Here is a 23,999-nt window from a genome sequence, read left to right as displayed (position 1 = left end):
CCCCCCCAACATATGCCCCAGAATGACAGTACGTAAGATGTATGTCAGATCCAGATAGCAGATTAGCTTCTTTTTTGTTGATCGAATAAATAATTCACAGAGTGCATCATTGAAACAAATGCCAAGCACGTCCGATCTCCGGCTTAAATTGCAATCGTCGAATCGGAGGGTGTGGTGGGTGCCAATGCGCAGATTTTGGGCAGTGGTGGTAGGTCTGCAACGTTGATCTGACGAATATTGCATGCAGTGCACACACTTCCAAGCCCTATCAATCAACATAATATCTCGCGATTGGGTGCAAGGGTCAATCAGTAAAAAGTGGGCGAGTTCTATCCGGTTCTCGGTCGAAGCTGGGCTGACGTGTTGCTTGGTTCTTCTTTGTTCAACAAAGAGTCTTCTTGCCTGTTATGTCCGATATTTATCGATTAAATTCTGGTTTTGATTGATTCCCAGCCTTGACTGCATTTCCAATTAGTCGGACCGCATATTAGTCGGACCTTATAGTAGTGATTCGCATTAGCGAGGAACTTCTTTGTTTCCATCTCGCAGACAACCGCTCGTTCTTCCCAGATAACAATGACTATACTAAACCTCAAGAGAGATTTGGGGGGAAAGCGGGCTCCCTGGCTCTTGAAGCTTCGTTCCTCGACGGGGTTTATCATCGGTGCAGTCTGGATGTCCACCTTCACGGTATGTGTGAACCTAGTTCCCGTGTCTGATAAGTCCGCAACTGACCATGACTCAATTGGAATAAGGAATTCCTCCTATATGCCATGGTAAGCAAAAGTCCACTTCCACAATGTGAATTGGACACAAAATGAACGAACGACAGATAGTTCCCGTGATGCCAACAGCCCTGGTAACTCGAGCCGGAGTCGAATTTGAACATCGTATGTCCCGTTTCTGTCCTCACTAAGATCTTTCTCTCGAAAAATCATCGCATACTCACTTTTGAACAGGAGAGTATTGGGTCAGTGTCCTTCTCATGTCCGAAGCAGGCACGGCTCTATTGATGTGTCCCATATTCGGCTACCTGGTTGACCGCGGACGCACACGTCGACTGCCCTTCATCAGTTCCCTCATCGTATTAGCCGGCTGCATGCTAGTCTTGCAGCTGGCGCATTCTATCGCTGCGTTTTTCACGGCTCGGGTACTACAAGGCATCGCAGGCGCTTTAGTAGTGGTAGCAGCGTTCGCTCTCATCGGCGACGCTGTGGACCAGGAGCATCTCGGTCAAACGATAGGGTATCTCGGCTCCGCGATTGCCTCGGGCTTCTTGCTAGGTCCGTTCCTCGGAGGCGTTGTGTACAACTCTGGTGGATACAACGCCGTGTTCTGGTTTGCGTATCCTATTCTTGTACTAGACATGGTCATGCGGCTGTTTTTGATCGAGAAGAAGGTCGCTGCTCAATGGAGTGGAGAATCCAATGGAGACTTAGAGTCTGATCTGGAGACCGCGCAGCGTATTCCCTCTGGCGGTTCGCGTGAACCACAGGTCGTCCAGAGAAGGAAGGGATTCGTTGTCTTCCGGATGCTCAAACAGCGCCGAGTGTTGATCTCCTCGTGGGCACTTCTCGCCCAGGGAATCTTGCTTTCTGCTTTCGATGCGGTATGTACCAGGCTCGATGCCCTTAACATGAAGCACTGGCTAATCACATCAAGACACTCCCCATCTTCGTCGAAACGACGTTTGGCTGGAACGCCCTCGGCATGGGACTGATATTCCTTCCAATGGCCGTCCCAGCCTTCTTCGAGCCGTTGTTCGGCGGCTTCACCGACAGGTTCGGTGCCCGCTTCGTAGCCTTCGGTTGTTTCGTTTCTCTCTCGCCTACCCTCATTTGTCTCCGATTTGTCCACACAAAGTCGAACGAACAGATTGCTCTATTAGTATCATTGCTCTTCCTTATTGGGCTTTTCATCCACGCCTGCGCGCCAGCCATGTACGTCGAGACGCAGCGTGCGCTCACGGCAATGGAACTCAAGACTCCGGGAATACTCGGGCCCAAGGGCGCCGTGGCTCAAGGATTCGGATTGCAGAGTATGTGCCAATTTGCGGGGGTTTTCTTTGGGCCGCTCTGGGGTGGATTTGTCGAGTATCGGTTTGGGTGGGGCGCGATGACGGGAACTTTGGGGGTTTTGGTAGCGCTCACTGCACTTCCGATGTTGTGGTTGGGAGAAAATGAGGAGGAAAGAGCTTTAATGAGTTGAATGAGGGTTACGCAGTTAGGCAGCACTTTTTTTTTCGATGGCAGGTATCAGTTCTGCCTGCTGCCCTACATCATACATGTAGGTAGGTCACCTCGGAAATATACGTTGCACCTGGGTTTCCTATATTAGCAGCCTTTATGAGGCCCTATTATCTGTGACATATTTGCATACCCGGAATATTTGGCATATTTTGTATTCTGTCTTCGATTATAGCAGCAATAGATGAACTCAGGAACTACTATTATTGATTACTATCCTTTCAAAGGTATCTGGTATTTCTTGGGGGCTGGGATATGAGGAGTTGAGCCATTTGATTCTATACAAGTTCTATAGAACACATACAGTGTGGTAGCTAGCTTTACTTAAATCCAGGAACATTTGATCCAAGTCCTCTAAACCCAAGAATGAAGTTCAAAAAGGGTTAGATCCATGTAAATGCCCCACTATGATGTTAAGCTTATCGCCTGGACTATCCCAATGCGGCAGTTCAATGGTTCTCTTCCTATTGACTTGTTTAGGCTCATCTTTGACATTGCTCTCCTCATCTCTTCATATTGACCAAATTGGGATTCTCCCTTCAGCATAAATATCCCCCAACCTGCCCTGAGTATTCTCTCTCTCATGCCTCTTGTTCACTCTATCCAACGTCTAACACAAGCATCTATCACTGTCAGTAAATGAGTCTATCAACCCATCACATCCTGTGCCACACACATGTGATCTAATCTATCCAGATCTCCTCAGCTAGATCTCACATACCAGCCATCTACCAACTAACCCACCCAACAACCATCATGCCACCAACCAACAAAACCTGGCACATCCAGCACCGCGCCCTGGCGCAGCAACAAGACAAAACAAAGCAATACATCTGCCCAGCAGAAACAAGACCCCACCGAGCAACCCTACTCAGCTTCCCCTCCCGACGCTCGACCCTACCCGAACTCCACTCCGCAACAAGCAACGAGATAATATCCCTCGCGACAACAATCGCAGCCTTCGAGCCCGTCCGTCTCCACGCCCGACCAGAAGACATCCCACTAGCCCAAGCCCTCCTCGACAAACAAGCCACCACCCTTTCGCCCGAGCACCGTGCCAACATAACCCTCATCCCCGCACCAACAAACCACTGCTGGGTCCGCGACACAGGCCCCGTCTACACCCGCAGCGCGGACGAAGCAGACAAAACCCGCTACGCAATCGACTTCCGCTTCTGCGAATGGGGCCACAAAACAACAGAGCGCATTTACGGCGCCAGCGTCTCATCCGCAGCAGCAAAGGCCCTGGAAGATTCCCCACAGTACACAGAGTGGCCGGTCATGGACGACGAAGCCATGCGCGAGAACACAGCTTTCGCAGGCGTCGTGCTAGATCTCGAGAATGCGAATGCGGATGCTGTGGCGGATGTCGTTGTGCGCGTGCAGACGGATATCCGGCTCGAGGGCGGGGGTGTTGAAGTCGATGGCGAGGGGACGTTTATGGCAACGGAGAGCAGTATCATTGGAGATGCGCGGAATGCTGGACTCGGGAAGGATGAGATCGAGACTGAGCTTGGTCGGTTGCTGGGTGTTAATACATTCATCTGGTTTCCTGGTCGCGTTGGGCTTGATGTTACCGATGTGCATATTGATGCTGAGGCGAGGTTTGTGAGGCCTGGGGTTGTTGTTGTTTGTCGTCCGCATGAGAAGGCGGAGAAGGTGCATTGGGAGATCTATGAGGAGATTCGGGCGGTCTTGGAGAGATCTACTGATGCGCGTGGGCGACGGTTTGAGGTCCATGATGTTGTTGAGCCAGATCCGACTCGCATCAAGGGAGATCTTCGTGGGGAGGAGGAGGCGCCGGCAGCTTCGTATGTTAACTTTTATTTCGTTAACGGGGGCCTGGTGATGCCGGCATTTGGGGATGTTGAGGCTGATGCGAAGGCTTTTAAGTTGCTGAAGAGTCTGGTTCCTGAGAGGGAGGTTCGTCAGGTGAAGGTTAATGCCTTGCCCAGGACTGGAGGTGTGCTGCATTGTGTTACACAGCAGGTGGTGTGAGTGGGCTAGCTAGCTGCTCAGATGGACATACAGAATCTCATCCTTTTACTTGGCAGAGGCCAATACCTTTATTCGTGCATATGTATGTAGTCTAGACTTATGAAGGAATATCGAGCCCAAGTAACAATATTCGAACATGTGATATTGATGATAGTGATGTTGATATTGAAAAAGCATGTTTTTGACCATCAACTTGCAAGAGTCGAAGATAGACAGAACAAAAAAGGAGAAAGAGAGGAGAGAGAAAAAATGAGAGACTCAACAAACCCCCCGTTCCCACGCAGATCGTAACTCATGTAGAATAGTGTGTAAGATGTATGTCTTTTTTGGGCTTCTTTTGTACCAGCAAAATCGCCAGCAAGAAACCAAGGTCCCCAATTGGAACCCGATATCATCCCCCAAATCCAGATTCCAGACCTAGAAAGATATCGGAGAACGCAGGGAAGAAACGAAAAGGGGGAAGAAAGAGATGAACACCATCCCAGGACGCCCAGTAATGCCGCACCACATAACAGGCCGTTGGTACGCGGGCGAGAAAAGGCAAAAAAAAGGAAACACGCATAAGCCTCGTGATTGATCAGGGCCAGAAATCCATTCAATCGAGCATCCGATCCAAGTCAAAGCCAGAGCCAGAGTCAACCCAGAACAGAACCAAGACCAGGTCGAAAATCAAACCAACACCCATAAAGCCCTCTCTCCCGGGATCTCACCCCCCCACATCTTATATCTCAAAGACTCAACTGATCAATACTCCCCACCCGCCCACTCCCGCCAAGCCGCCCCCCACCCTTCGTAACCATCCCGAGCCGATAAAAGCGCTCTTCACCAGCCGGCGTCCTCCCACCAATATACCACTTCTCAGGACCGATAGCATCGCGGAACCCGCCCGAGCCACTGGAAGAGTCACTCCCGCGACGCTGGCGGTCTGCAGAGCTATGGTTGATCGGGATAGGTGTTGAAGTGGATGATGGTGGTGTGGAGGGGAGGGATGGTTGGTCGTGGTGGTAGTGGTGTGAAGGGGCTGGGCTTGGACCTTGGACTGGACCAGCTGCTGTTGTAGTTGCCGAGGAAGAGGTGGAAGAGGATGTGTGGGTGTGAGTGTGGTGGTGGTTGTGGTTGGGATTGTGGTGATTGTGGTGGGCTGCGGCGGATGCGGATGATGGCGCTGAGGAGCCTTGGGCTGTATTGGCTGCTTTTGTGGCAATGGTGCGGGCACTCTGGGAGATTTGGGCGGAGGAGAGAGTTGAGGTTGTGTTGCCGACCTGCTGGCTGGTGGGTTTATAGGTTGACTGGGCGCGGAAGGCGGCCAGGAAGTTGGCGAGGAATGGACGATTGTTCGACATGGTGGGACAAGCAGAGTGTTCACCTGTAGATTTGGTATAGAATAGAAGATGATATGTAGAACATGAGGAGAACCTTGGGAGTGTGAGATGCCGGTTTCGAGAGTTCCCGATCCCATAGGCGCTCCAATCACGGGCGGTGGATTATGGCCATGACGTTGCGTAGGAAGTTTCCGGGATATATCCATTTCTCCGCTACTCCGATCTTCACCTTAGTTTGCCTACTCCATATATGTACCTGTAAGTGTGTACATGGTATAAATCAGATAAATCAGCTGATGCAAATGATCGTCTTCCCCAGAGGTTCCCCAGATTGCAGATAAGTCAAATGGATCACAAGTCTATTTCTAGCTGCTTTTCTAGTAAAACCCAAGAATAGAACAAACACCTTAAATCACACCTCAAGACCCGAAGCACACATATGTCCTGCCATGCCGACTTTACATGAGAAGAGAGGCCATGCGATGCAGTAGAAAAAACGAGAAAAGGTAAAAGCACATGGTGAAAAAAAATGAACTGCAAGAATGAAAGAAACGTGGCAATTCGACAACAACCATCCCATAAAAGATAATGTAAAAAAAAATTTGCTTTTCTTCTTTCTGATGTCGAACACTCGCGCAAAAGATGAACACATGCCCATGTCTATGTTGTGGACGCCGAACAAACCACCCACCATACCATCTGCCCCTCTCATTGGGGGTTCAAGATAAAAGATAACCAGACTCGCAAACCACTTGTGGAAGAATGCACACCCACACCGGATGGGATCAGAATATAAAAGAGAAAAAGATAGATCAGACAAACGATACTAAAACAAAACCGGAACGGAGGACACTGGGAGCACGAAACACCGCAGGCTGAGAGCCGGAAGTGAACGGATCAAAGGACGATCGTAGACGGATTTATTGAGATATCATGACCAGTGGATTTGCACCAGCAGAGAAGCCAGGAACGAAGGCCTAGAAACAATGGAAGAGAGGGTGGAGAGCAATAGTCCTACCCACGGCGTGAAGAAGGAAGAAACCTTATTGGTTTGTTGCTTCGTCAAAAACGCTTTTTCAATCTCATGCCTCGTAGTCATCAACTTGCTTTCCGATCGAATTCACCGTCTACTGTCTCGCGGCCTGCACGGTACCTGCGATATTGTCAGAACAATCCCATATCATAATGAACAAGGTACAAAAACTAACCGTCTCCGCTCAGCGTAGTCGAAGCAAGGTACAGTCCGTTCATACCGCTCTCAGGACCGGTCGAGGCGGGGTAGAACTTGCGGTCGTGGTCGACGGGAGCGTGGATCGGCTCCTGGCCCGCGGCCATGGAGTGGGGGAAAACGGGGTTAATGTACCCATCGGAAGAACCGTGCTGAAACATCGAATTCCAGTCAACACCCGGGTGATGTGAATGGGGACCGGGCATGACCGGTTTGTGGTCATGATAGACCGGGGGCTTTACCTGTTCAAGGGGACGATCAACCGTCAGCTGCTGGCCATGGGCATCGACACCAGGCTGCATGAGATACGGATTCTGCTTGGGTCCAGCCATCCACGAAGCTCGCGCGTGCGCCTGGCCAGCGGAGAACGCGTCGTCACCGGGACCACGGTTCATGCCGTTGACAGACTGCATCGTGAAGCCTAGCGGCTGCTGCTCCGTATAGCCAGGACGGCCTGTGGCCATTCCATTGCCATTCACGGCCCCATCGAATTGCGTACCCATAACGCCATTGGAGTGGGGGACGGGATTACTGACTTCATCCTGGAGCGGCTTAGGAGGATTGGCCGCGGCAGCCGCAGCTGCTTGCTGCTGAGACCGCTTCAGATGGGCTTGAGGGTGGGACAAGTGGGTCGCACCGGTCGGGTTACCCCGTCGGATTGAGCACTTTTGGAAGTGACGCTTCAAGATATCACTGCGGGAGAAAGTGTCCTTGCATAGAACACACATGTAGGGGCGATCTCCAGTGTCTATATCAATCAAAAAGATATTACATCGGTTAGCAAATCTAAATCATTTCGGGGAAAATTATTTTTTTCCTTCGATCTGGCTTCCAAAAACTCACGTCTCAACAGATGGCGCTTGAGGTGCTTGGCGTGAAGGTAAGTCTTGTTACAGTGCGGGCAGGGGAATTTGCCATCCGCATCCTTAGCAGGAATAGTCGTGCTCTTAGCTGTACCGTTGACACCGTTGGTAACCGGAGTCGCGCGGCCCGGGACACTCGGCAGAATGCCACGGCGGCCCTGAGAGCCCACGACCTGCGTCCGTGGTGGTTCCTTGGCGTAGGGGGATCCGTTCGCACCATTCACATCAGGAGTCATACCCCAACCCTTGCCATCGGAGTAACTAAAGGCACCGGAGGGAAGACCGTTGAAATCCGGGCGACGGTCGCGTGGGGGTGCCGGGGCAATCGGCTGAGGGTAGCTCTGAGCGGAGGATGCGGGCGGAAGCACGCTCGGAGGTGGGGGGTACTGCTGATGCGCCTGTGTTTGAGGGTTAGGAAGATTCAACAGAGACGATGGCGGAAGGCTACCGACAGTCGTGTGCGGCATCATAGGGGCCTGGGAAGCCCCGTAGACATCGTGAGTTGACGGAGGGTACCGCGACAAGTCCGGACGGTACGGCTGGCCCATGTAGTGGTGAGGCGCGGGCGACTGAGGGTGATGAGGCTGCAATGGAGGCAGAGTATGCGGCTGCGACACCGGATACTGCGGCTGCATCGAGTATTGTGGCATGTGCATGCTCGAAATGGGAGTCGAAGACATGGGCGTGGAGCCTGGAGGCAGGCTGGTGGAGGGAGGACGGGAAGGGTGAGATCTGGGATCCATTGTGGACAGAGGAGAGATCGTGTAGGAAGGGAAAAAAGAAGTTGTTCACGATAACTCAATCATCAAACCTGCACTCTGGATAATTTTTTTTCTTTGAAGCGAAGGAAGCTCCTTGTTTGAAAATTTTCCTGCGAACAGAGAGAGAGAGGCAAACGGTCACAAGGTCTCACGGGATTCACGGGTTCACACGAGTTGACTCCACACGAAGGAGAGAGAGAGAAAGGAAGAGATGCTTAATTGAAGAAGATTCCCCACGGTCACCCACCAGAAGAAAAAATAGGATGGTGATTTATCCGCACGTTGTCACCGTCGATGGTTCTGTATCCACCGAAGAAGCGGGCGTGCAAGTGGGTCTCTCGCAGCAAAAAACAACTAGTCCGAGATCTGCTTCGCGTCAAGATAATCCTTGAGATCGAGGAATTGACTCAGAAATAACCAATAGAAAGGGAATATCTTTTATAAAATGAAGAAATTCAAGTGCAGGGAATTGAGGACTGAGGGAATTGGGGGAAATTGGGGAGGAGAAGAAGAAATGGGGGATAAGTTTCTTGGTAAAGACGAAAAGGAAAATTCTAAGGAAGACCGGGTCGAAATAAAAAAAAAAGACAGAAAAGACGAGAAAAGACGAAAAAAGACGATCGTTCCTCGGGGAGGCAAGAGGCGAGAGAAGAAAAAAAAAAAGAGAAAATTAAAATACTCGTAATTACGGTAATTTCAATTCAAAGTTACAAATTTTATAAAATTTACACGGCCGTCTTCCGAACTATGGCCGATAGCGGTAGAGTAGACGAGGGAGTAGACGTATTAGGCTTGTTGGGATTTATTGGGATTTATGATATTTCTACGGAGTAGATTAATTGGAGATTAATTAGATTTGGTTTTATATTTATATCTACTAAGAACAAGAAAAAATATCCAAAAAAAAGAAAGGAGAACATAAATCAGACACATAAAACACATACGGAGTATACGCAGTCAAATCTCAATTTCTGATCTCCCTACGCGTCCGGACATGATGACGCACTTGCAAGGTATATCCCACCTAGGCATCCGTGGACGGATGATAATAAAGTCCCGAAACCATAGTCCAACAGTACAATATGATGTCCTCCATATAACAGTTTATATCATATGCAATCCGATTAGTCCCCGGGGATATATCATGAACTCCGTGAAACAACATTGTAAGAGTCACTGCCAACATGCTGCCAACAGGGCCCAATTCTTAGATGCCTCCGATCGCGGCGATTATCAAACTATCATTGGGCACAAGTGACTACTGAAACTACCAACTATGCCGTTGTGTATCTGATGTTGGAGTAGATCTTTATAATTGGAGATGGAGCCATCTCCCCGAGGGTGGATTATGGGTGACCCTGGCTCTTCCTTTGTTTTGGGCTCCGCAGTGGCTGACAGGCCCCGCAAGTGACATCTGATATGTATTCAACCCTCTCTCTACGGGTTACTCTATACTCCGTACGAAGCTTGAATTAGTATAGGATACTATGCTGTATATTGTATGTAGATAGATAAGATCTCAGCCGACATAAGACCTCTCCCACTCTGCACTGATCTTTTCAAGCACGTCATCCGCCGGAGGCCCGAGGGAAGATGAGCTCTATTGAGCTCGATACAAGACCTCACCATGCATCCTTAACTGGCCCAGCCTGCAGGCTGGATTTGGCTCCTGCATGCAGCCCGGATGTACATGGCACATCTCCAGAAGAGGGGACATGCGTTCTTAGCTCTCTTGTTGGGGAGGAAAGACTAGGATTTCCCGACCGGAGGCTTCTGTAACGGCTATGCGTTGTTGCCCTGCATACTTTAGTGGATGCGCCGTAACCGCCTGCTGTTCCGCACTGGTTTCCGCAGTGGTTTCCGCACTTAGCTTCATGAGTTGACTCGAAGTGAAACATGACATGAACTAGTCTACCAGAAAAAAAAAAGAAAACTAAGCGTATTGGGGTATCAATGGTATAAGTCTAATTATCTCAGTGGGACACTAATACTATTGCTGACTAGGTGCTCCAATATAGGAAAATAAGAGGAGAACTACGGTGTACATATGTACTCCGTAACGGAAGTACTCCTTAAGAGTGTTTCTCCTAGGTTCAGCCACACAGGAATGCTCTAGACAAAATTGGCATTCAGGGGGTCCCCCTTATTGGACGTGACTACTTCCGTGGTCTGACATAGGTAGGTAGGCTGCGGTTCGCGTACTTTTGCAATGCAGATTTCTTATTCTATTATTAAGCAGAGATCTCGCCGAGTAATATGACCCAAAGTTTCAGATCCTGCGCGCCATTCGAGTCTCGTGTGACTACGGAGTACGTGGTTCATCACATTGAGATTGGACCTCGGGATATACTCAACATAATATTACTATCTAGATACATAAACTCTACTCCTCACCAAAACAATAGACTGTAAACTACAAACATACTGTAAACGGTACATCGTACTCCGTATATTTGCCGGAGATAATCTGTATTCCGGACCCAACATCCCTGCCCCTCCTTCTCCACCCCTTCGCAAGAGCTTCTCCCGCTTCGATTGTGGACCTGGAAGGCTTCGACCAGGGTTCTGCAGAAATATTGAAATGACCACCTGATCTGAACTTCGTGTACGCTACAACATATATTATGCTGAGATTTTATACCTATTTTGTGACACTATTATTATTATTCTGCGAACCCAGATCCCGCCAAGGGGCGAGAATGAATCCAAGCTACGACGTAAAAGGAAGTTCGCTTGACCTTCCACTTTGTTTCACCTCGGTATGTGTACGTGTGTGTACTACTCAGGTAAGCCACTGGAATATTTAACTATCGTGTACAATGTACAGCGTGTGCCTAATTAGCTGCATATGCTGTACTCCGGAGTACGGAGTGACTATGTCTCTTTATCCTGCCTAAAAGGATTTCTACAACCCCGGGGGGAAAATTAGTTCTTGGTGGCTTGACAACTATTAAACACGGTGTATTGAAGTGGCAGGTGGCTTTCTCTGCTTTTGCGAAATACAGTCGGCATCAATGCCGGGAATTAACGGACTCCACTCCAGTCCCCGAAACGGTTCGCAAAGTACGGTGAGGCTTTTCCAAGTCTTTAAATTTTGTATCTGATCAGGGGCTGTCAGTTCATTTGTTACTAATATTTTCCTAGTTTGTTACTGAGACCACTAGGGTGTCAAAACAAGCCTAAGATCATCGCTTGACTCTTTTTTGTTCCATAAAGAGCTTTGTCGTATTCGAGTCTGATATGTAACAAACCCACTGCCGATAGAAATGGGGCCCCCAGTAGGGCTAAATTGCCCCAATGCTTAAGCTGTTGTAGGCATCAGTATCAACTGGGATAGGACAGAATAGCGCGCGCGAGATGTCGATCCCGCCCCAGTCCCCATCGCTGCCGAATAGTATATCACGTGGGGAGATATATGAACTTTGTATGTTGTAACGTATGTAAAAACACGAGAGCCATTATTTTAACAAAAAAGATAAAGAAAAAGGACACTAAGAACGAACACGTCAACGCGGTCTACACGATCTATACAACGCACATCCGATAACGCTCCCAACATCCGATACACACAAACAGACCAGCATTGTTCTCGGCATAGGCCGGAAACACCGCTGAAGCCAAGTCCGGATCGCCGAGTTTCAGGAATCCATGCAGCCAATCAGGGACCATCATCCGCTGAAGCGGACGAGAGGATCGTGCCGCCACCGACCTCATAGGCTGCCGATATCTGTAGTCGAAACCCAGATGGGAGTAGCGTATTTTTTTACACAAGGTCCTCGGAGAGGATCTGACTTGCATTTCTTTTATTTTTAATCGGTTGTAGACGTATTGGGATGTCGTATTTGTATGAGATTGAAGGTTTGATGTTGACTTTGAAATTGACTTTGGAGTTGTCGATGTCAAAATAGTGGTTACAGTCCCATCCAATTCTCCATCTTTCTCCATTTTCCCATGTGTTGTGTGGATCGGAATCCATTTTGTACAACATGGGGGTTCTGGGGGTTATGGGGGTGGTGGCTCACGATAGCTCAGGAACGAAGTTCGCTATTCTATTCTTCAATGTTCCATATCGTAATTGCCTTACCTTAGCCTTGGGAATCAACGTGTACCAGTGAACTTCTCACCTGGCCGCGTCATGGGTTTCGGATATAATTCGATATTAGGATATTAGGATGACTACAGATATATGATTCGCCTCCTATTAATATCTGACACTCACCTCGCTACCACTGATGAAATAATCAAAGTCACATTTGAAGGCAAGTTCAATATACTGAGCCTTGGATTCTTCGATATACAGACCCATGGTCGGGCCGAATCATCTGTTTGCAGTGTAACCTTGAGGAATGCTTGAACAAACCATTTTATTAGAACTTGCATAAATTGAGCGTATAATGCAGCCCATCGGACCGAAGCATTTATATTAAATCCTCAAATAATACAAAGCCCCAAGAAAAAGGGAAAAAAAAGAAAAGAAAAGACCTAGGTTGTAATGGAAAAAAGGCAAAACGGTCCTGATTAGGAAATTGTAACGTACAATACGGCGGTAGACTCGGCTCACCCCCGACCCAAAAACAGCCACTTGCCCGCAACCTTGGAACTTTCTGCTGACTTCTCTTTTTTCCTGTTTAGGGTCCACGGTTCAGACCGCCAGATCTGTCAAAGAACCAAAAAGAGGAACTCCAAACGGTCCACTCAAATTCAGGAACCTCAAGATATCCATGGGATTCAACTTTCTTCAAAAACCATTCAGATTCGTCATGACGTAGACCCAGTTGCCGATCCCAAACTGTTCCTGGGCCATTCTTCCTCCTCAACCCCTGACAGTGACGATCGGGACTGCGTGCAATCAGCCCGGACGGGAGCGGGCTGGTGGACAAGAGGGGCTGTACTCCGTACTCCGTACAACAAGGGCCACCCCAACACGTTTTTTTATTTTTTTTTGGTTTTCGCATTCTTGTCCCGGTTCTTGTGGTTGGAGGCGCTTTAGGTTTTGTTTTTCTCCTTAGATTCCCCGAGGTTTTTGACTTTTGAGAAAATGATGTATCGTGACTATATGCTCTCCAAGGTTCAATATGATGAATACTGCTTACTATTGAACACTATAGAAGATTTTATGTTGTGGAAATGTATATCCGGGAAATGGTCGAAATTGGTAGTATACAAGTGGGACCCCCTATTGTTAGTAGATGGCTCCTTGTGTTAAGGGGGGTGTGGGTTGCCCCCCCCTCATCTGGAGTCAGATTAAGCATATCTCTGTTCCAACTCTTTTTTTGTTTTTCTCCGTTGCATCCATGTTCAGTGTCCACCACCGCCGGTGGGGTCTCAGGGGGGTGGTGGAGCTTACAGGATTCTCCCGGGATCCCAGCGCAAGGCACGTTGTACAAGGTACTCAGCCATTGGGGGGAGGTGGTTGCTTGATTTCCGTACTTTGGGGATTGAGTTGCGTTTAAAATAGTTGGCTTGGTGTCTGGGCTTGCTCTTGGGGTCTAGGCATTGATTGGTTTGTTTGGTACCTTCTTAGAAGGGCAAGTGGTGTAGATTCTCCCTTCACGTGGAGGTACCGTATACAAAGCGCAGTCAAGAGACGATCAGCAATTTACATGGTGGTTCTGCGGTATATATGTTCTGCATACTAAGCTCTTGCTTTTTCTTTGAATACGAATGACTTTAGTATCTCTGTGGTGGAATATGACGTGCTCTATACGAAGTCTCCATCCTTGACTAACCCTAATGCATTTGTATATATGCAAAAGTAACAATTATTCCTCAAACTCTCCAATCGCATATACATAGATTGTACATGGATATAAAATCGAAAATCAATTTCGCCCGCAGCAAAATATCATACAGCTCCCATACAGTCAACCTTATCTCAGCCATATGGAACTGGTGGAGCAGTGGGTTTGCTCCATACTCTCCGTCACACCACGTAGCCTAAACCAGGCCAGGAGGGGCACTGGGGCAGGCTCCATATGACGCTGTCAGATCGGTCCATTTTATGGAGCCAGATCTATGTTGTGCTTTCTGACATGCAGGTGGCGAATGCTTACATTCTTGCTGGTGGATTCATCTGCGGCCACCAATACTATTTACAGATAGAATTCTCCGCATGGAGATATAGATATTTTCATCTTGCCTACATTGAATCGAGAGTCCCAGGGCTCTTTGGTTGGTGGTTTCTGGTATCCATATGCTCCCACGGAAGATTGAAGGTGTCAAACAAAGACACGAAAAGGATGCTTTGGAAATGTAATAACGTGCGACAGCCCTCCAAGAGGTGGCTATGACTTGTTGTATAATATTAAGTTATATAGTAGCAACATACATTTAAACATCAATTCTTAAATCCCAAATTCATACAATGACTTCTCCTCAAACTTGGATGTCTAGATAGGATTATCTGGATCATCCGTCTTGGATAAAGCAGTTGCCTCAGTCTCTCGAGACTCCGGCTCAATGCCCTCACTGACGACCGGCTCCTGCTCAATCGCATGAATAGCATGCTCGACATTGACCACAGGACCTTTGAACCAGCGATGGGCATCAACAACCCACCAAATCGTAACCGCCACCATCGGCGCACCCCAAACAAGGCAAGTCCAATTCATTTGATCAGGCGTCAGGTCCTTACCAGTAACACTAGGCAAACACAAGATCGGGATCATCAAAAGCACAAAGACAACGCCGACGCCACCGATAAACGGACCAAAGGGACCCAGATGCCAGGGGCCCTTGCGGAACCGATTACCGACAAAGAACACCCGAATCATGATAGGAATAGCAAAAGCAAAGAATTGCGCAATGGCACCAATAGAGAACAAAGCGCCGATTGCCACGTCTCCAGCTAGAATGAGGAGACACATTAAGATGCCGAGGATGGCGTTCAATACAACCGCATTAATGGGCGTCTGCGTATACGGATGCACCTGCTTCCAGTAATCCGAGTACGGAAAGCAGTCGTCACGAGCATAAGCATACGTAACCCGCGACGCGGCAACCATACATCCCTGACCCATCGAAAACCCACAGACAATCGTCAAAGCCAAGATAGCCATAGCCGACTTCTGCGGCATGACCTGCAGCAAATACGACGCCCAGGGCTGTCCCAGATCGGAATCAATAACGGCCTCGATATCCAGCACTGTGTATGCAACGACCAATTGTAGGAACCAGCCCATCAACCCGCCCACGCCGGAGGTGAGCACGATTGCGCGCGGCGAGGCGATGTTCGCGTTTGAGCACTCCTCGCTCAAATGGAACGGCGAATCGTAGCCGGACATCGTCCAGATCACGCCGACGAAGGTCATGAGCACGGCGACGCCGTCCGGGAAGTCAGTTAGGTTTGTTATGTCGCCCCAGACTTGTTTGGAGGGTGTGAATTTCGGGCTGTTTTTGGTGTTTGCGGGGATCATGATGAGGACTGTGATCAGCGCGATAAAGTTGAATATCGAGCCCCATGAGTTGAACTGTGCTACGCGCTTTGTGGACATGCTGCTGATTCCGGCGTGCAGGATCATTATGAGGGTTGTCAGCAGGAAGGTCTGCCATGTTGTCGGGGTGTAGGATGGGTTGTAGACTGAGACTGCTGCGAGGATCATTGCGCTGAGCGAGTAGTTGACTGATGGCGCTGCGGTGATTTGTCCGATCCAGTTGGACCAGCCGGTGATCCAGGCGGCGAAGGGTCCGTAGCCCGGGGGTGCGAGGACTGCTGCGGCGTAGTATAGTCCGCCGCTGTAGAACACATTAGTCTTCCCTGAACGCTAGCTTCTTGAATGTGATGTCGGGGAGTGTGTCATACCTAGTCGGCATTGCTGAACATAGCTCTGCCATTGACATTGCAATGCACTGGATAAATATCATGGCAATGATCCAGCCCCAGACCATACCCGCTGTTCCGGCGTATCCCATTCCTGCAATTTAATGTCAGCTATCCCTTGTACCAAATCTTACAGACACGGGTCCGTGAATACTCACCATAATACAGGGTACTCGCAAATGATGGTAGCAACCCCAGAACAGCAAAACTGACGCAAAAAGTCGTCCATAGCGAGAACTCGCGCTTGAACTCTTGCTTGTAACCCAACGCAGTGATCACCCTCTCATCGGCATCCATATCATGGTCCGTATATGGCACATCGCCATCCGGAAGTACGGAAGTGACTTGAGCATTGTTCGCCTCGTGCTGGCCTTTGGAGATGTCTGAAACAAGGGTTTTAGTCTCCATGCTTGCGCCCATGACCAAGATAAACGGGCGTGCCGCTATTAATGTATGCGATATATATATTAACGAAATAAAATGACAACCATATAAGAGTTGAACAAGAATGTCTTCACCTTGAAGCAACAGCCAAGGGAGATCGGAATATAATAAAAGAGCCCAGGGTTATGATTTTTAAACCAAGCCGGCAGGGGGTGCCATCATCTTATCTATGCATAGCACGGGGCAGTTTGCCTTTCACCCCACGCATTGACGATCGCAAGAACCAACTAGACATGGGCTCCTAAACGATCCGGGATAGACCCAGGCCGAACTTAGAATAATAGATATCGGATGACTCGACCTCATTGTGCGACGAACGCCGGTGGCAAGTGAGGGGGAAACGCCCAATGGAAAAATGGAATGCAGACTCTCCGCAATGAACACCTTACAAAGAGGCGCGATAAGAGCAAACGACAATAGATATTGATAAATTAAAATTCATATATTAGACTATAGAATAAACAGATGTCTTATTTAAGTATGTGAATCGCGTCACTCCGCAAGCTTGTGATTTGTAGAGATGGGAGATGCTACCGCTCATTCGATGTATAGGGCTTCGACGATCGATGCTACGACCTTAGTAGAGAGAAATCTAGTCCCAGTAAGGAAACTCTAGGCGTTTTCACGGGGACTTCTGGTGTGAGAGAAAGTTAGCTGCAGCAGATGTGGTTATCATTGTGATAACAGAGATAAGGGCTTGCCTCGTGTCCGTAACCCCAGAGTTGCTGTTATCATTTTGTTGTTATCTAAGGATGTACCTGCCTTGTTGGGAAAAATAGACTTTGGATTAAAGCTGCAGGATCCTTATTTCCAGGGCTCTTGTATATATATGCAACTACTCCGTATACGTGCCGGATTTTCCCTGGCCGGGGCTTCCTTTCTAAGCTGCCGCTGCTTTTACGAGGGCGCTCAGGCTCATTGAGTAGATGTCAGCCCGGGATCAGACTTGGAGAGCATACCCATGTCAGTCACGTGTGGAGTGATTGATGTTTGGTCAATGCTCATTGCAAGTCCTGGATGTTGGCCTCGGGGGTGCTCAGTTAGTGTTCAATTAGTGGGCAACCTTGGAACTCCGGGGCACTTAGCCTACCGCAGACTATGCCCAGAGTGGATTAGCTACTCCCTATAGGGTCGCACATACTAAGATAGTTAGTTCGTGCATAGCATTCCTTCTATCCTTATTTTCTGGAGTACTCCATCTTATTAAGAAAATGCACTATAACTAACTATAGGGCGTAGGAAAGAGCCGAGAGCTTCACCCGTTAGATGATGCTTAGGAAAAAGGTTCCTTCTATTTTCTAACTAAGAACGTCTCGAGCTTACAAGATCTTAGACATAGAAGCAGGCCGTTTCCTAATCTACACATTTAATAACTTACGCACCTTCTACCTATCTAAGCGCCTTTTACTTTATATCTTATTCCGTTACTGCGAATACATCTCGTTAGATACAATTCCACCAGTCAACTTGATTCTCTGAAAGGCCAACTCGAGTTTAGAATATGGCTTTCGCATGGCTAGTCCGCCGTCAGTTTCACATTCAATACTAAATAGATGCTCCAGCCTCATAAAAAGTAGACGATGAGTCAAGTTAACTCACTATGTACCTTCGCATTCAATCATGTAACCATCTTCACAATCTCCGCATTCTCGACGATCTGTTTTGAGTAGCCCTTTGTTGCAACTCTCACAAAAGCTCCAGCAAGATCATTCACCCTAACGGCAGGTGATATCGTCGCTGCAAGATAATAAGAGATATTTGAACCATCCATCACGCCGCCAGGTCGTAGGCTGTAGAACTCAAAAGCAGGATTCGACTTGGCAATATCCACGAGGTGTTTCTCCACAAGACCATATTCTCAGTGAGACAATAGAATGCGAAAGAATTAGGGGCTACTAACCTTGATCTTCCTCGCTTCAGGCTCAATCCATAACTTCTTACTTTGGTCCCCCTCAGCCCCCATCCACTGCAGTACACGAAACGAAATGGACGTTATTGATTATTGCTAGCACCGGACGAAGTCGCAAGGTATTTATTGATTGCTTCAGCACCAGCCACGGTATAATCGATACCGACTCGTTTGGCAGTATCCAGGTCAGGAAACCGGACCGGTCTGCCCCCAGTAGCCCTTGAGATGATATCAGTCTTAGTACAACAGTAGCTATATGGAACACTACTCACCAAATACACGCCTCGGCGCCCTTCAATTGATCTATCAAATTTGACTGATACTTGCTAAAATCATCATGGATTATATCCGTGACTTTGGAATTACCCTTGAGATCTTTTCCATCATTGATTGACCGCCTAGTCAATATTATAATGGACGAAATATCAGGTGAGGCAATGCATTCTGATAGGATATGGCTGACAATGAAACCTGTGGCGCCTGCGATGATAACCTTGATCTTGAGAAGAGTGTAAATGAAATATAATTAGTTGAGCTGTTGCAATATATTATCAACCTCTAGACAGGCTTTTCCTTTTTATACTCCCGAGCTATATCCATGGTATTGGAAATCAGAAGCGAGAGCTTCAAGCACCCGGGCGACGGTCATTCGAACTTACCGGACTATAGACTCGGCAGAGAATTGGTTCCGATTCCGCTCTTGTTTAAGCTTGTTTAAAGCAACCGGGTGGCAGCTAACCGAGCCACGATATTCCAAGGTTGTTAACTGGACCTCCCTGGGCCGGTCCCACTGACTTTGCCAAGTACATACAATTCTCATTATTGGTCATGTGCGGAACTGAACCTTGGATGTTTTTAATCATGCAAGAGCTGATCGATTCAGGTATTGGTTGGACGGCTATAGTGTCGACAGGATCCATCGAATGCCAATCCTACACCAAACTTTTCAAACGGTGACTAACACCCCTCGATAGCACCCCTCAACGCCGCAGAACATTGGCCTGCTCCTGGTCTCGTCATTCTAGTGAGATGTGTTGTCATTGTACGCGTGCTGGGACTGCTCCGCGTAGTAGTGGGAATGGCCCTGGTTGTTTGAGCCGTCCCAGGGTTTCAGTACCAAGAGGATGAATGTATGAACACGCTTTGTACTGGTGTATGGAATTTGACAAGCAGGGGCTATATTTAGTAGATATATGGAAAACAACATCGACTTCTTGTTATGAGGCCCAGGGAGAGAAGAGCAGAGCCTGGCCGCGAGCACTCTCAAAGGACGAGACGATCGAAGCCTGGGAAGAGAGTTACCTGGAATGTTTCTAGTGGACTTCGTAAGATGATCCAGTCCTCGCAAGTAACGTAAAAAAAAGCTCGGTTTCGCAGTCTGCTGGTAGAAGCATAGGTTTCTCGGCCCTATCATGAAGGGAAGGGAAGGGCGTATATCGATAGTGTACAATCCCACACGAGGATCATGAAGGACACATTTACTTGGAAACAACTGTTTCTATGTGGTATTAAAAACAGAAAAGACTTTCATCGCTATTCTACACAGTACAGCCCCAGCCTGGCCCCCGAGAGCCTCGATTCATATCGATCAAAGAGGAGACAGGTATATACCTTGGCGAATAATTTAGAAGGGCTAGAAGAAAGTCAGCATCGAATCGAAACCCCCAAATCATGTTCAATCGACTCACGTTGTCCTCAGGGGCGATGGTGCGGTCGTAGTAGTTATCGAAGAAAGGAAGCTTGCGGAGGATGTCGTTGCGCACACGGGGAACCTCGCCGAAGATGAAGAGGGCACCGGAGCCAAGGGCAACACCGAAGCCAGCAGCGACAGAGCCACTGTTCAGAACGTCATTAGCCCCCATGTCTTGTCTAACCCGGGATAGTTGAATGCGGGAGGTACTTACAGCTGGACGGCTGTGCCAAGGGTCATACCAGCGGCAGTGCGGGGAATGTAGTACCTGCAGATTAGTGAGGCGTTAGCTCAGTGTTCTCGTTGTCTGTTTGATATGCCTTCTTCGATATCCAGCTCTTTTGTCACGGTCTTGTAATCCCCCGCTCCCCACAGATGCCAGACACCCGTCAAGCTCCGCTGCGAGAGAGTAAAGACGGGCATCATATCGACTGGGAAATATGCGTTGACCAGCTCATATCCATGCTTCATTCGCTCCGTCTAACATGCTGATTGCCGACCAATGTGTACTGTTCGGGGTTCGAGGGAAATGATATGGGGTAAGTCTCACTTGGGCGCATAGGCGGAGGCCTGGGCCGCGGCGCGGCGAGCAGTAGAGGCGAACTATAGGACATGTGTTAGCAATTGACGTGACATCTTGTATCTCGTCTCATCCCGCGGCTCGGAAGCCGGTTGTGACACTCATGGCCCGATTGTCCTCTACCCGGAGCACGGCCGAGTAGGCAGGGAACTTCGGAATAGAATGCGAGGGTTTCTCGGATTTTGGGTATGAAAACACCTACCATTTTGAATTACACCGGAGTGATTTGGTGGGACAATTGCTAGGAGACAGGAGCTGGCACCTGGTGGTCGACGAAAACCGGGAGTGCCCGAGTTAGCACGTGACTACAAAGCCAGTGGCCAATCAGAGGAGGCGTAATTGTTTTCGTGCAAGTATGAGTTTATATCGACCAAGTCAACGATGAAGTAAATAGTTTTATTTGAGAATTCAGCTTCCAATCCATTCATTTTTCGTTTTACAGCTTGTCGACAGGAGAAACCAATAAGATATTAATGCGTTTATTGACTTAATACTAGGAAGCCTAACGGCTCCTGGGCTAATACGCCAAGACTCCAAAAATCGTGGGAAGGCCGAAAAGAAATGGGATAAGATATGTGCTTCAAAAAAAACCCCTTGGTTTGACATGCAAGAAATTCAACTGAGACAGGATTGATCGAACAGACGCACGAAAGGAAAGCAGCATCAATCAAATACAGTGGAAACAAAAATTATAAGAACCACGTAGCCAAACACCCTAACTGTACATTTGTCTCATTAGTCGACTTTGTCGGTCGAGCCCCCATTGAGGAAACCCTCCTTGCCATCCAGGTGGAAGAAGCCACCGTTGTTGTTGGTGTTGCCAATAATACCGCCGCGCGCAGCACTACGTCTAAGGCGTCCACGTCCGAAGATGGTAGCCACAGCAACCACGGCACCCAAAATGATGAAGAAGAGGATGGGATGGCTGCCGAGGAGGGATCGAGCGAAGAAAAAGATAGACTCAAAGGTGCCGATGGTAGATTTGGGAGACAACTTCGAAGGGGAAGCGACGACGAGAGGAATGGTCTCGAGAATGGAGGTCCGCGATGCCATGATAGAAGCTCCGCTTGAAGCAGTATCCCAGTAGCGGCGGTTCTATAAGAAGTCAGTTGAAGTGCTCGAATAAGCCTCACGAGGAAAGACTTACATCTTGATCATTGATAATAACACGGTCACCAGTTTCCACATCGATGCCGTAGGTTGTGCGCAGCCAGCGCTCCCAAAAGTCACCATCGACCCAAGCAAATGCGACTTGCTTCTTGTCGTCCTCGCGGATCGTAATACGCATGTTCTTCGCAGCCCGCAGTGCACGCTGGTCATTGCGGTCATCGGCTTCTTCGATACGCAGTTGCTTGGAATCACGAAGTTCGGCTCGCTCAAGGCGGAACAATTGAACCTGCTTATCCATCCATTCAAGGGCGGCTTCCTTCAGCTCGCGCTTGGACTGCTTGAAGTCATCACTACGACGACGGCTGAGGAGTCCCAGAACCACGAACTTTCCGTCCATGATTTCTTGGGCATTGGATGCGGTGAGCTCAGGTACAATAGGCAGCCACACAGTCTGCATCCACGACAGGATTTGACGGAAATCTCTCATGTCCTTCGGAGCAAGGGCGTTATAATAGTTAGGACGTGAGTCACGGACGACCAGAAGACGAGGCCAGGTAGAGATCTTGAACCTCTCAGAAAGAGCAGCACTGTCAGACTTGACAATGCGAGCGTGTCCCACAAGACTGAGGGTGAGGCGGTTCATGGCCTCAAAATCTTCAGATGTGGTCGCGTGGTCGTAGAGATACAGGAACAAAACCTCTTCGGTTTCTTCCAACTTTTTAAAAGTAGTAGCGTCAACATCCTGAATGCTCGAGCCCACACCGACCGCTTTGTTGGTGTACGCGATCAGATCGCCCAAGCCACGAAGACCGGTATATTCAACTCTCTCGCCGCCACGGAAGAAGTAGATCGTCGGGTAGGCATTTACGCGAGCATCTTCGCACAGTCGCTTCTCAATTTCGCAGTTCACTTCGCCAACATTGAGAGTATCCTTCATCTCCTTGGCCATTGAGTTCCAGTTCGGAGCCAGAGCCTGGCAATGATGGCACCAAGGAACGTAAAACTTGATGATCCAGGGGTCATGGGTAGTAGTAACAAGACTTTGGAAACTCTCCGCAGTGAGTGGGATAGAAACGCCCTGGGGATTAGCAGGACGCCCTTGGAGTTTGGCCTTGACAGACTCAGGGCTAACGCCTTCCAATTCTGCGGTCTCGATGCTCTGCTTCTCGACGGCCGTTTTTGCGCCAGGCTTTACCACCTCAGGTTTGGCGGTCATTTCCATGCTCTTTGCGCCGGACTTTGGGATTTGGACGCCTTGCGAAGGTCGGGAGCCAGGCTTAATCGTCTCGAGCTTGGCTTCAATCATAGCGCCAATCTCTGACATCGTCTTAGCACCAGCGGGGGGTCCATTCTGAACGCCCATATCATAGAATGCCCACGCGGGGAAATATTCGACGTTCAACTTCCTGCAGAAATCGCCGAAGGCCAGGCAGTTTACGGACCCGAAATGGAGATTGTAGTAGCCAGTGAATGAGTCTATAGACGCAAGCTCACCGGGCTTCACTCCGGAGAGGAATAAGGGATTCGAGGTCTATCACGAATCAGATCCAATCCTCAAAGATTTAGAACAATGGAATAGATACTCACGTAGTAGTACTCGTACAGGGTTTGGTACATTGGGGCGGCCGTCCGGCAATGCGGGCAAGAGGGGGAATAATGTTTGATCATCCTAGAATAGTCAGAGCCTTGAGCGGTTTATTGATTGCTGTAGAAGGGGTCCTCACCAATAACCATCCTTGGTCACTTCCTCAAAATTCTCCGGGGTCAGTTGCGTCAACGGGGGCACTTCAATCTCATTGAATATTGTGGGTGTATCGGGATCCACTCCACGACCCCCCCTCTTCACAAGTGTATCTCCGGATTCTTGGTGGGAGGAAGCATCTGAAGGCGTGCCCAAAGCAGGCGCTACCAACAGTGAGATGAGGGACCACCCCAGCCAAGATGGTCTCATTTTGGAAGAAGAAAAAGTCGAACGACTTGGATAGTACTTTAAAGGAGAGTATAGGTAGTTTCAAGACGTCACAGCCGA

The 23,999-nt window shown here is 48.7% G+C and overlaps 7 protein-coding genes across 7 annotated transcripts; 2 read left to right on the top strand and 5 right to left on the bottom strand.

Annotated features, from left to right (window-relative positions):
* Nucleotides 1-576: 576 nt before the first annotated feature.
* Nucleotides 577-2,208, top strand: PEX2_095430 (MFS transporter; the record flags this gene model as incomplete). The annotated part of the gene is made up of 5 exons (XM_016746813.1): nt 577-690; nt 756-776; nt 833-890; nt 960-1,609; nt 1,663-2,208. 5 exons carry the CDS (start codon nt 577-579, stop codon nt 2,206-2,208), a joined length of 1,389 nt encoding a protein of 462 aa, XP_016593917.1.
* A 794-nt stretch (nt 2,209-3,002) lies between these two features.
* Nucleotides 3,003-4,244, top strand: PEX2_095420 (agmatine deiminase family protein; the record flags this gene model as incomplete). Its single annotated transcript, XM_016746812.1, has 1 exon — nt 3,003-4,244. The coding sequence occupies one exon, from the start codon at nt 3,003-3,005 to the stop codon at nt 4,242-4,244; it is 1,242 nt and encodes a 413-aa protein (XP_016593916.1).
* A 728-nt stretch (nt 4,245-4,972) lies between these two features.
* On the bottom strand, nt 4,973-5,587 carry PEX2_095410 (uncharacterized protein; the record flags this gene model as incomplete). The annotated part of the gene is made up of 1 exon (XM_016746811.1): nt 4,973-5,587. The coding sequence occupies one exon, from the start codon at nt 5,585-5,587 to the stop codon at nt 4,973-4,975; it is 615 nt and encodes a 204-aa protein (XP_016593915.1).
* A 1,106-nt stretch (nt 5,588-6,693) lies between these two features.
* On the bottom strand, nt 6,694-8,400 carry PEX2_095400 (C2H2-type zinc finger protein; the record flags this gene model as incomplete). Its single annotated transcript, XM_016746810.1, has 3 exons — nt 6,694-6,719; nt 6,775-7,542; nt 7,638-8,400. The coding sequence occupies 3 exons, from the start codon at nt 8,398-8,400 to the stop codon at nt 6,694-6,696; spliced, it is 1,557 nt and encodes a 518-aa protein (XP_016593914.1).
* A 6,407-nt stretch (nt 8,401-14,807) lies between these two features.
* PEX2_095390 (amino acid permease) lies at nt 14,808-16,645 on the bottom strand (the record flags this gene model as incomplete). Its single annotated transcript, XM_016746809.1, has 3 exons — nt 14,808-16,152; nt 16,220-16,331; nt 16,396-16,645. The coding sequence occupies 3 exons, from the start codon at nt 16,643-16,645 to the stop codon at nt 14,808-14,810; spliced, it is 1,707 nt and encodes a 568-aa protein (XP_016593913.1).
* A 3,569-nt stretch (nt 16,646-20,214) lies between these two features.
* PEX2_095380 (cytochrome b-c1 complex subunit 10) lies at nt 20,215-21,065 on the bottom strand (the record flags this gene model as incomplete). The annotated part of the gene is made up of 5 exons (XM_016746808.1): nt 20,215-20,223; nt 20,279-20,426; nt 20,495-20,548; nt 20,831-20,883; nt 21,063-21,065. 5 exons carry the CDS (start codon nt 21,063-21,065, stop codon nt 20,215-20,217), a joined length of 267 nt encoding a protein of 88 aa, XP_016593912.1.
* A 530-nt stretch (nt 21,066-21,595) lies between these two features.
* Nucleotides 21,596-23,921, bottom strand: PEX2_095370 (putative disulfide isomerase; the record flags this gene model as incomplete). Its single annotated transcript, XM_016746807.1, has 4 exons — nt 21,596-21,955; nt 22,008-23,501; nt 23,558-23,639; nt 23,695-23,921. The coding sequence occupies 4 exons, from the start codon at nt 23,919-23,921 to the stop codon at nt 21,596-21,598; spliced, it is 2,163 nt and encodes a 720-aa protein (XP_016593911.1).
* Between the last annotated feature and the right edge of the window lie 78 nt (nt 23,922-23,999).

This window comes from Penicillium expansum (genome assembly GCF_000769745.1).
Source record: "Penicillium expansum strain MD-8 chromosome Unknown contig334, whole genome shotgun sequence".
NCBI lineage: Eukaryota > Fungi > Ascomycota > Eurotiomycetes > Eurotiales > Aspergillaceae > Penicillium > Penicillium expansum.
This window is presented reverse-complemented; position numbering and strand designations above follow the sequence as displayed.